Source organism: Polistes fuscatus, unplaced genomic scaffold (genome assembly GCF_010416935.1).
Source record: "Polistes fuscatus isolate 324 unplaced genomic scaffold, CU_Pfus_HIC Scaffold127, whole genome shotgun sequence".
In the NCBI taxonomy this organism is placed as follows: Eukaryota; Metazoa; Arthropoda; class Insecta; order Hymenoptera; family Vespidae; genus Polistes; species Polistes fuscatus.
The window spans coordinates 10,338-22,844 of record NW_025113028.1 but is presented as its reverse complement, the minus strand read 5'-3'; the positions used below and the strand labels follow the sequence as shown (position 1 = coordinate 22,844).

Genomic DNA, 12,507 nt, shown 5'->3' with positions numbered 1-12,507 from the left:
AAGAAAGAAAAAAAGAAAGAAAGTAGAAAAAAAGGGAAAAAAGAAACTTCCGAAAAGAGGTCTACGACTTCCTTGTTATTCGTTGGGTTATAATAAATAACTGTTTGCTTCTTTTGCGGCTTGTTTAGATAGATTATGGTGGATTTTTTTCTAACATCGAGAAAGGGGGAATTGATCACGTACTGTTATACTTATATTTAACATATGCGTTACCTTATACATCGTGTCAAATTTATTATACCTTAAATTTAGCTTCCTCCTTTATAAATCGTTCTTTTTTTTTTGTCTGTTAAAAATATTTTCATCCATTTTTTATTATAATATATTTCATAATTTATTGGAGAAAAAGATAAGAGGAGAAGATTAAATATTTCAACAATATGATTTTTACATATATTAAAAGCTTAATAACATTTCAATTCATTCACGTATACAATTATTTAATATTAATTATTAAATAAGAATTATTATTTTTATAATACACATTTTTCTATTCAAATTTAAAACACAAAACCAAAAAGTAGAATTATTTAAATATACAAAATATGTACATATAAAAAAGTTTTTATTTGTAAGGGGCTCAAAACTTTTCAACACACCCTTAAGCATAAACATTAGATAAGATAAAATAGAAAAAAGAAAGAAAAAATGAGTGAACGAAGATGGACAAATGGAAAAATCTCAAATATATTTTATTCGAGTAAATCGTATTATAACAAAAAAATAAACCAAAAAATAAAAACAGAAGATTTAAACAGTCTATTTTTTTAATATATTTGGGGTTTTGAATTATCTAAAAGTATAGATATAAATATGTAATGGTATGAGTGTGAGAAAGGAATGAAAGAACGCATCGGGCGAGAATAAAGATAGGGACCGTTGCGTTAGGATATTTGCTTAGGATATTTGTTTAGGTTCAGGGTCACATCATCTGGACTTTGTCGCCTTCGTATAGCTACATCGAGGCCTCTTGAGCGTTCTCGATTTTAAGGTGAAGAAAAGGCCGTTATTCATGATGGTGAATCATCGGGAAATTTCTAGAAGAAGCAACGAGAGACGATGGAGGGGATGTAGGGTATAAGTAGGCGACGGAAAGGACTGGTGGTGCGTTCTGTGGTAGTTTTTTGATTGAGACGACGAGGGAAAAGTGTAACGTGAGGTACGGAAGACAACGGGGAACGGCGAAGGATTACGATAGGCGACGACGAGTCGGATTCGGGTGTTCCTTGTGGTTGTTTGCGGACGTAGAGAGTTACACTTAGTGTATCGTAGCATTAGTTTAGATTATAGATACTTACCATTCTATCTCTTAAAAACATTATACCTTGTTAAGTATTTATTAATAAATACTACCTTATTATTATCATTAAATATATATCACTATACATAAAATCTTACATATATATATGTCCCTGTACAGAATCTGTTACAAACATCTCTCATTAGTAAAAAGATTTTTGTACATGTGTTTTGCATATCGGTGAAAATCTCGATTTCATATTATCATCATCATTATCATCATCATTATCATTATCATTATTATTATTATAAATATATATAAGGAGCTTCTAATTGCATTAAATATAATACGTGATATATAAGAGACATATAAGAGAGTAGGTTGAAAAGTTTTGAGCTTATTAATAAAAAAAAATAGGCTCAAAACTTTTGCGAAATTATGTTAAAAAAATTAAATGTTAGTTTTCTTTACCAAAAAAGAAGGAAAAAAACTTTTGAAATTGTTTTTACGTTAAGCTTAAAACTTTTCAACCTACCCACCAAATACGATTATGAAAATTATATGATCGTAAATGGCGTAGATAATTAACGCGAATGGATTTATTTCATTGTCATTATAATATTACTATTATTATTATTATTATTATTATTATAATTATGGGAAGTTTTTAAGCTCCTTAATTCCAAATTTTCATTTTAATTGAACTTAAAGGAACGCTTACATCTAATCTAATCAATATAGGAGAAGCTAATCGAAAACTATTATATATAAAGGATAATATTACGTGAAAAGAAATTTTTATACACACTTACACACGCACGCACGTACACATCGCACATGCGAAAACGATACGCGAATAAAAACGTCGTTGTTTAATTATTTAATTATTTTTTTGGACGATCAAGTACACGTTCGTTTAAATATATATATATTTTTTTTATAATAAAAACGAATGAAATTTTCAATTATGTTATTTGCTTATTCGTTTGTTAATATTTGATATAAAGTATATATATATATATATATATATATATATATATATATATATATATATATATTGTTATTTATTAAATAATTAATTATGAAAAAAAGAAATAAGTCGATATTATAAAAATAATTAAGAAAAAAACAAAATATTCGTTAATTATAAATAAAATATCATAATTATGTGTTTTTTCAATATTTGTACAAAATTGACTAACACCATTTTCATATTAAATAGTGCAATTATATATTTTTATTAATATATAAACAATTTTGAAATATCGAAGAAAAATAAAAAAGAAAAAATGTATATTTTAAATATTTAACAAATTTTGTGATAATGAAGGAAAATAAAATTATAAATTGCAAAACCAAGAAAGAAAATTATGTTGAAAAGAAAAATATGAAAGGAAAGAATAGAAAGATCGGCAAAAGTAAAAGTTTTTTGCTTATAAAATATCTTATATAGGTGAAAGAGAGAGAGAGAGAGAGAGAGAGAGAGAGAGAGAGAGAAAGAAAACCAAAGACACTTTACAGGATGTGTCCTTCCTCCCGAGAGCACTTGGACAACGAAGCATTCAGAGAAAACTAACGTTTTATTGTTTTACGAACACCATCCACTGTCTCAAAGAATATCGTGTCTTTCTCTCTTTCTACGGTAACTAAATAAGTAAATATATGTATAAACATGTAATTTTAAATCGGTCAAATTCAACGATTAAATGCAAAACATTTTATCATATCAAATTAACGACATCATTTCTTTGACAATTTACTTACTCATTTTACTTGTATCGTAGTCATTACAATATGTATTTTATTTAATATTTATTTTATTTCTTTCTTTTCTAATACGAGATAATGCATTAATATTCCACCGAACGTGCACGTAATGTAATCGTCATTTTATTTCTTTTCTTGGCTGGTATTTATCGGGTCAATATTTATGATAAATTATTATTACGTAATATAAGTGATCAGTATTATAAACCGATGAATATAAATGATTATTATTTTGATTTTTATTTTCTATTTAATATTTATAAATATCATAATTTGTCAATATTTTATAATAGATGTGATCAAAACAATATTAATAAATATATTAATTAATAATGAAATAATCTATCAATAAACTAAGACAATTCAAATTCAACTTTACAATATCGATAAAAAATGTAATTAATTATATTGAACAAAATCTTCGCATAAGTTGATCATATATTATACAAAATATTTACCGTTAAATAATACAAATATTGACCCAAATAAATGAAACTATTTAATTATTTTTTCTTTTTTTTTCTTTTTTGCGTTTGATATGTTTGAAAATATTTCTGTGCTATTTTATATTGGCGCTTATTTATATTATTATTATATAGGCATTCTTATATTCTTTTCTTCTTCTTCTATATATCATGTATTTTATTTATTATTATCGTCATAATTCTACGTAGACTGTTTCAGTTATTTTTATTTTTAATCAATCTTATTTCATATCCATTTGACAATTCTTTAACAATTGCGTTTGAATATCTTTGATAGAAATTTATTTTAATATATATTTTTATTATATGATTTTCAAAGATTACAAAGTTCAACGTATAGTTTTAATCATGAATGAGAGAATTTAATTTCATTTTAAGAAATTCATATTTAATATATTTAATATATTTAAAATAGAGATTTAAAAATGCATTGATTATCTTTATACAATTTGAATTTAATTGAATATAAATATTTTTGCTTTTAATATCGAATCAAATATATTCTACCAACTTAAAATGTGCCTTGTACCAAAAAATAGCGATAAGAAATAATATGTAATTATAAAATAACATACAGATGATAATAATCGATACGGATTAATAACAAAATCACGTATTCCCAAATTATAATAAACTAAAAATAAAAAGTAATTTGTATTTAAATTTATAGATTTAAAAAGGAAGATATACGATATAATATTTTATTAAAGCGATAGATTATATTATATCTAATTATTTCCTCTTTTTTCTTTCTTTATTCTTTTTAAGTGGAAGAAATATTTATATATATATATCAAGTAAATTGGAATAAATATAGTTGGAAAAAAGAAAAATTAAATCATCTTTGCCTCTGATAGTTCATTTTCTCTCATCGATCTTATATAAATTATATTTACATTTGATCTCTAATAGAATGAATCAAATATTATATGCATATTATACTTAATTCCCTTTACCTACAATATCGTGTGAGATTCGTGGTAAGAAAATCAGACTAATTGTAAGCATGAGTATCACGGCTTATGAGAGCTGTGGAACATCAAATGGGCCAAACATAAACAACACTGGTCAGACTCATGGCTTTATATATCACAAAACATGTGCGATTTACACAACTTCCATTGCTTAGTCGAACCATGAAATGGCTCGATATATGATCTAACTTGCTGTTGATTATGGCACACTTCATTGAAACTTAAATCGTAGGGAAAGGGATTAATAAGATCCTGGTATATGATACTTTAATAAGTTAATAAAATATAAAATTTGTTTTCTATATTGGCACGTCGAAGAGGCAAAGATTGTTCGATCGATGAAATTTGTGCACTTCTTCGTTAATTATATTATATAAGATTCCAAATGTATATATTATGTATGCTTAAATTTAACAATAATAAAAATTAATGTTCTATCAACGAGCGAATGAAAAAGTTTTTTCTTGTCAAATGTCCAGTGATGCAAACGGTGTAAAGAAAATAAATAATTTCTTAAAAGAATTCATCGAACATAGGAAGTCTTTTATGATTTGGATGATTTTAAATTAGTTTGTTTTCTTTTCCAAATTATCACGGTTTAAATCTTCGATCGTTGATAAATCATCCTTTGGAAGTTTAAATAATATTAGAATACAAAATGTGATATTCGTTAAGGGTTACAAAATTCTAACGATTAACGAGATATTTCATATTCTAATTTAATATGAAAAATAACTTCTTACGTCGCGATGTAGAAAGACTGTTGTTGCAGAAAAACCACAATTATCATTGTTAAAATAATGGGTGTTATAATACATTTTGGATCTTACAATTACCCCTGATATAAACATCTATGTTAATAAATCTATCTAATGTCCATGACTAACATCGATCAAAGATTAATGAAGGTTTCCACACAAATTCGGCATAGATCAATAGGCAAGTCAATGTAGCTTACGTTATCGGCAAATTTTCTTTCCTTTCCTTCTTTCTTTTTTTCCTTAAGGCTCCAATATTTTCAATTGTAAAATCATTATTGGAAATATAAATGTAAGTACGTATTGAAAATTAATTTATAATTTTTAGTAGGAATAATAAAACGTATTTTCGTGTAACAATAAGTTATACAAAGATGCAATATATACATGAATATATATATATGAAGCTTTTTAGGCAGTCGAAATATTAATTTTGCACTTTTGTTACAAGTCGAAGACTAAATTATTTGGAAGAAAGTGCAATTGCATTACAAACCAAAGTATAAAAAAAAAGAAAAAATGCACGACGATAAAAAAAATAAGAGATTTTTTGTACATCTTAGCAATTCATTATTATTCATACGAAATCATCGTCTTTCTTGTAGAAGCCTTAAGTAAAAAATGTGTGCATGGTAGATCTGTTCATGCTGTGTCTTCATGTGTATTATTTTTTCTTACAAAATTCCTTTTTAATATCTTAATATCTACTCACTTTTACCATATTCCGTTGCAATACTCCTTAATACATATTTAACTATAAGAGCGAATGCTGCGAAACCAATAAGAACAACGAGATTAGTAATTGCGTCTTGTAATGGACTTTGTTCTCTTTGTAATTGATCTCGTATTAAGGAAGAAACTTCTGCTGCGGTAGACTGATGCCTTGCTTGTTTTTCCAATTCTTTTCTATGTTCCAACTCTGCCTTGATGACCTATAATGTAAAATAATATTACATAGGAGTCATTTAATTAAATGTTTTGTATTTTTGCTTACTCGAAGAAAGCAAATGCATAAATTAAATAAAGAGAGAAATATTACTTCAACAGTTTCAGGAAATAATTCACAAAACAATTTATCGCGTAGATTGTACTCCAAACTTTGCCTCGCTAATTCTCTCTTTTCGTAATCTGTCGTATTAATACTGCCAAAGGTTGGGCTCTTTTCGATCTGTAATTGATAACCACATTTTCAATTGTTTAGTGTGTGGTATTTACATTTTATATTTATAATATTTATTATTTAATATACCATAAAACTAAGAAGCCCTGTAAGAATAGTAGACACGCTCCAAGCAGGATTCCATGTATCGGGATGAAAATCAGTGTTGGATAGACAAAGTTTAGTATTAACTTTGAATCTACTGTTAGGAGTAGTCATGTAAATGCTAGGAGGTTGAAATGGAAATTCTCCAGGAAATATAAGTTTTCCATGATAAAACCCTCCCTCGTAAGGTGTCTTTTCTGGTCCTTTGACGACGTAATGCCTACAAAAATAAAAATGATTAACTTGTGTTACAAAAAAGAAAAATGTTTATATAATCAAAAGAATAGTTATCTAGTTACCATTCTAATATGTTAGAAGGTACCGGTTCTGCCAGAACATATGGCACAGGATCTTTTTTAAGACGTAAGTAATCCTGCTTTAAGCGAGCTGTGGCACTATTAGGTTTTTTATTCATTCTTACCATATATAAGCTGTAACTAAACTCAACCTTTTAATTTTCCTTCTTAATCTGCTTGTCATATACACACCCGATAACAATTGGAAGAATAAATGAACACGAAGAAAAATAGTTCAATATCAATAATACTAATAAACTTAACCTCAATAAAGAATTAGTAAACGCGTATCATTTAAAAAACAAACCAAATTAAATATTAATTTCTATATATATATATACGTGTATGAATAATAATAATGTTCAAATTTATTTTAAGTTTCTTCTAATTATAAGATTATTATTATTCTTCGAAACGTAATAAGGATGAATCGTCACGAGAAATGATAAATATTCCGAAATTTCATTTGAACGTTAAAATGATATTAATTAGATTATTTAAACTCGTGTTAAAATAGGTTAAGAAAATTCTATCCATTTCATGAATAATACTAAATATGACACTGAATTTGACAGCATCCTTTTCAAACACTATTTTCGTTTCTATAAGAAACATATGACTCAGAAATATTCTTCTAACAGGGTATTCTGCGCAGTGCTGCCACGTTATAGCTATTATATATATATATATAGGAAGCGATCATAGCCTGCTATTAGCAAAAATAAGAATGAAGTTTAAACCCCAAAGAAATCTTGCCCGAGCAACCCAAGAATCGAAAATAAACATCGAGTCACTATGGAACTAACCAACCAAACAACTATATAAGAACAGGTTGAAGGATAAAATCGAAATAAACCCAATAAAAGAAGAAGATAATACAAACACGGCCTGGAAGAAACTCAAAACTAACATTTTAGAAGCTGCATATGAAGCCCTGGGAATACGAAATGTAAAAAACCAGGCAAGAATGATCAAAACTCCTTGGTTTCGCCCAGAGATTAAGGAAATATGCAAAAAAAAGAAAATAGCATACCTTAACTATAGGACATTACGAACACCTGAATCATACGAAATGTATAGACGAATCCGGAATCAAACAGTGACATTAGTAAGGCAAACAAAGCAACATTATTGGGAGATTTTTTTAAAAAGAATGGAGAGTGACTTCTATAGACTCCAAAAACAAATCAGGCGATTTATTAGAAATCAAAGAAAGGAGGTCAACGAAATGATCGAAACAAATCAGATCACAAAAGAAAAGTGGATTAACTATCTTACAGAGCTCTATAAATCAGAAGAACTTCAATATTAATAATAATAATAATAATAATAATTTTGTTTTCATACTTAATATCATTATTTTCATTATTTTCATTATCGTAAAAATGTTAAATGTATTTTAAGTTTAAATATCTCCTACGTTGTGCATCGTGAATTTTAAGTAAAAATTTTAATACACAGGTCCATGCCCACGCGTACAAGAATATATAAATATACACATTAATATGTATATTCAAACATTCAAATATACATATACATATATATATATGTATTTGCCAAAATTTCTCCAACATGGAGTCCTCCGGCGATTGGATTAAGCTTAATTATGAGGAGGGTGAAAAGGTGAATTAGAATTAAATTAAACACGTGGTTGAGCCAATAAGTGCAATGCTTTATTGGCTCGTCAGGGAAAAAGCCTAGCGGCAAAAAACCCTGGTTGTTATTAATACAATGGACGACGATGGATCACGGATTGTGTCCGTGATCAACTTCTCGTCATGATTAACCTTGATGGTCAATCTCGTTGAAAGAAATAGAAATTATATCTCTCACCGTTAATTGCCGCCTCTACGTCTCTCTATCGTATTTATAATATCTGTAAGATACATTCGCTTAACAGATAAACTCCTTGTCTTTCTATCGTATTTATAATATCTGTAAGATACATTCACTTAACAGATAAACTCCTTGTCTTTCTATGATCCTCTCGCTCCTTGCCTCCGATTAATTTGTCTCCAAGTGTCCTCGTAGGCGTCCAGCGGTGGACTAGAGCGTGTCTTTCGTATTGTGCCCTGCAGGGTGCCCTCACTCGACGGTCGAGTGGTGGGGTTATGGATGCTAGTTACTAGTAACTCTCTATCGATTTAGTGGGCGCATAGTAAATCTCGTATTTTAGTTACAATCGATTTTCGGCTATGATCGATTCCGATCGTACATACTCCCCCCGTTGAGAGGGTACCGATCAATAATATTCTTATTCGAGTAAGTGTATCGTGATGTCTTACGCTAAAGTTTACAAAGTTTGGTCGTAGATTGTTTGATAGAATTGCATATCGCTGGCCAGGCGATCTAATCGTCTTGTACGTACAAGAATGATAGTTATGAATTTATCTGAGGTGTCGAGTTTGCAGTTAACATATACAACAGAGTACATTTAAAATTATTGAATAAAATATAAACAATCGCTGCGCTTGATTGTTTTCTCGTATGGTTTTTACGGTTTCGATTCGAGTCTCCTTATCGGATGTAGAGTGTGCATCCAGGAAATTCCCGCTGTCGTCTCACTTTAAGTATCATTGGAAATGGTTTGCCACTAAAAAATATGTTGGAGTTAGTGTTATGGAATCGTTGAGGTTGTAAGTTTAATATTGTTTTGATTTCAATCGTTCGTGTAATTAATTCTTCATAAGTGAACAAAGTTGTTATGCGACTTATTTGGGTGGTGTTTGATAGATGAATGATAGTTCCCGCAGCCATCCTAGCTGGGATGAAAGCGGAGGATTGATATGTCGAATATTTCTCCTACCTGTTATGAAGTTGTATATTTTCGTTTGCATTTAACAGAGTTGATTAAGTCTACAAATCTTTTTATTGATAACTTATTTCGTTGAAATTAATATCGTTATCATATCGTATAAATGGTGGTCCGAATATCGGTGTGGGTATTTTAAATGATGAAATTGGTCATTGAGGTTGCGAAATGGTTCAGATGTTAGACATTTCTTCTGGAAAGTTAATTTCGCTTTTCTTAATCGGTCCCCAACTGAAATCAAATCTAATTCATTGATAACCGCTCCCCCCGAATCGGTTAATCTTTCCCTTTCGGCGCAAATTTATTCGTCTTGGACTAATTTTTAATACACGTCCTATTTTTTCCGCGGTCAAGTCTTCTCTCCGATACGAATGCGTCTTAACCCTTTGAGTGCTATAATCAAATGTATATTTTCGGCAATTATTTCTATTGTGTTGTCTGTAGAAGACGGCAAAGAAGGAATGATACACCATCTGAACGTAAAAAATATGACATCGGATTATATGTTGATAATTGTTTGAGATTTATCGTATGCAAATGAGATATTGGGTTGACTATTATTTTCTTCAATATCAATGTGTTAAATGTTAATTTCGTAAAAATATGTACTGAAGCCTTTCCATGATTCTATTATAATCCTTTTTATGATTCGTTTAAATTTCTGGTTGTGAATATCCAAATATATTATAATTATCAAATTACAGTGATTTCAAATTCTAGCAGGTGAATAAACAATATATATTGAAAATAAAAAATGTTTCATTCAATGCCGAATAGATAATGAAATATCAACTAGATGGTCTTCTATATTATAATGTGTTATTCATCGTAGACGAGATCTATACTGTTCGAGAAAGTATTCTGTACTCAAAGGGTCAATCCATCCTCTGCACCGTGTTATAGTTTTCAAAGTCGCGTATAGTTAAAAACTGCAGAAACATGTTCTCTGGTTCGATCTCGCGATTTCCGACAAAATATGATGTTTCGTAACTCTTTCGCGAAGATATATCGGCGTGATTGAATAGGTTAGATGTTCGTGATAAAGTTATTTATGTGCAAATCTCTAATTAGAATTTCGGCTTTGAACGGGTGATTGGCGCTTTCGTCTTTCGCGAACTGTTTTAAGTTCCGGATGATGATAAAAGATACTGATGCTGCACCGGATGTGATCGAGTTGAGTTCAATGTATGTATCCGTCCGTTATGAGATCGTAATAAATGCTCTACCAATGTATCCTGTATGATGTGCTCGACTAGTAATGTACTATTAAGAAAGATTCCGTTTATATCTATTGTCTCAAAGTTCTATCACCTCTTTTAAATGCAGTACGTCGCGATTATAAGTAGTGGATTCGGTGTATTTAGCGTGACGACGCGGACTATAGGAGTTAGTTATGTGGATTCGAGGTTTGTTGGGATGTCGACGCGAGTGTTTCCTGTTTTGAAGATGTGGGTCACACGTCGAAGGTATGTTCTTATTATCGGTTCGGTGTAAGGATGTGTGATGTGGTTGATGACATATTCGACAATTCGATGATATGCATGCACCTCGATGCTTTCGCAAACAGTTTTGACATATTTTATAATTTCGAATTACCTCCCATTTGTTGGTTATCGTCATGTCGTTATATTTAGGACAGCGGTACAACGGGTGTTCGACTCGTTCGCAAAGGATGCAGGTGTGCGATGTACTAATGGGGACGGAATGCGTAAGATAAGTGTCCTGCCGTTTTCGCGATTGTAATGTGTTCGTTTGGATATGTTTACGTTTTTCGCGGGGTTTGTCCTTAATATCCGTCGTTAGCTTCTCTGAAGCACTATATCGGTGGTCTATTTCCTTTAAAAATTTATAAAGTTCCTTGCGGGTAGGGTAATCGTCCGAATTGAGTTGTCGATCCCATTCTTCCCGAACGCGACGAGGTAAAAGGCGCTCGATAACGCGCACAGTTAGAGCATGAGGCTCGTTAAACGAATCAATCATGTTGAGATATGCCTCCGTATCTCTTATGAGTTTCTGAATCCCTCTTGCCGAATCATCCTCGGAGTGTGTTAAATCCAGAATCGCGTCGAGAAGTCTTGCTAGCAGTACGCGTTTTCTATCGTATTTTTCTAATAATGCTTCCCACGCGAGTTTGTAATTCGACCCGTCCCCTGAATATAGTGTAATCACTTCGAGTGCACGGCCCTGCAATGCATCTCGAAGATAGGCGTGTTTTTCTAGATCAGATATGTCGGTCCGCGCGTCTATCAGAGGTAAAAAACCTTTCTTAAATTCTAACCATTTTTCTAATCTTCCATCAAATTTAGGTATCTCAATTCGTTTTAATTTAATCGGTCGTTCGGTCGTACTTGTCTGATTTGAAATTACGCTGCGATCGTTCGGGATGTTAGCCGCGGATACTGGATTTGGGTGAACTCTCGCTTCTATTGCATGGTACCGGCGTAATATTAACGTTACTTCTTGTATTTCTTCTTCCCCTAAATCCTCATCATCACACTCCAGTTGTGCCTGATCGTATGCTTCTAAGTGTTTCGTGATTTTCTTAAATCGACCTACTAATGTTGTTTCATCTAATCTCTCCCCGTCAATTTCTTGTTCAAAAATTGTCAATTGCATTTTTAATGTCCTTCGTAACCGATTCAAACGTTCCTTCGGTTCCATCGTTTACCGATTTTAATTATCTTACTTTTCGAAGATGGGTTAATGTAAATTATGTTGAATACGAAGATTTTAATATATGAATTTTTGTTATAATGCGTCGGGTTTCCGATCACGCGGTTACGGTCCTGAGCTGTGAGTTGGCAAAGAAGGGGGTGGGGGTCCCTTATCTATCGGCTCTATCGACGTCACGATTTCGTCGTTGTTTAATCTTATGTTTGAAAAACTATCGTTGCTAAGCGATGTAACCGTA

The 12,507-nt window shown here is 30.7% G+C and overlaps 2 protein-coding genes across 2 annotated transcripts; both read right to left on the bottom strand.

Annotated features, from left to right (window-relative positions):
• Positions 1-5,891: 5,891 nt before the first annotated feature.
• Positions 5,892-7,029, bottom strand: LOC122513663 (ubiquitin-conjugating enzyme E2 J2-like). The gene is made up of 4 exons (XM_043630077.1): positions 6,788-7,029; positions 6,474-6,708; positions 6,264-6,392; positions 5,892-6,156 (listed from the first exon to the last, which is right to left on the bottom strand). Exons 1-4 carry the CDS (start codon positions 6,910-6,912, stop codon positions 5,929-5,931), a joined length of 717 nt encoding a protein of 238 aa, XP_043486012.1. The 5' UTR covers positions 6,913-7,029; the 3' UTR covers positions 5,892-5,928.
• A 4,257-nt stretch (positions 7,030-11,286) lies between these two features.
• Positions 11,287-12,257, bottom strand: LOC122513666. Its single transcript, XM_043630080.1, has 2 exons — positions 11,363-12,257; positions 11,287-11,318 (listed from the first exon to the last, which is right to left on the bottom strand). The coding sequence occupies exons 1-2, from the start codon at positions 12,255-12,257 to the stop codon at positions 11,287-11,289; spliced, it is 927 nt and encodes a 308-aa protein (XP_043486015.1).
• Positions 12,258-12,507: the final 250 nt, after the last annotated feature.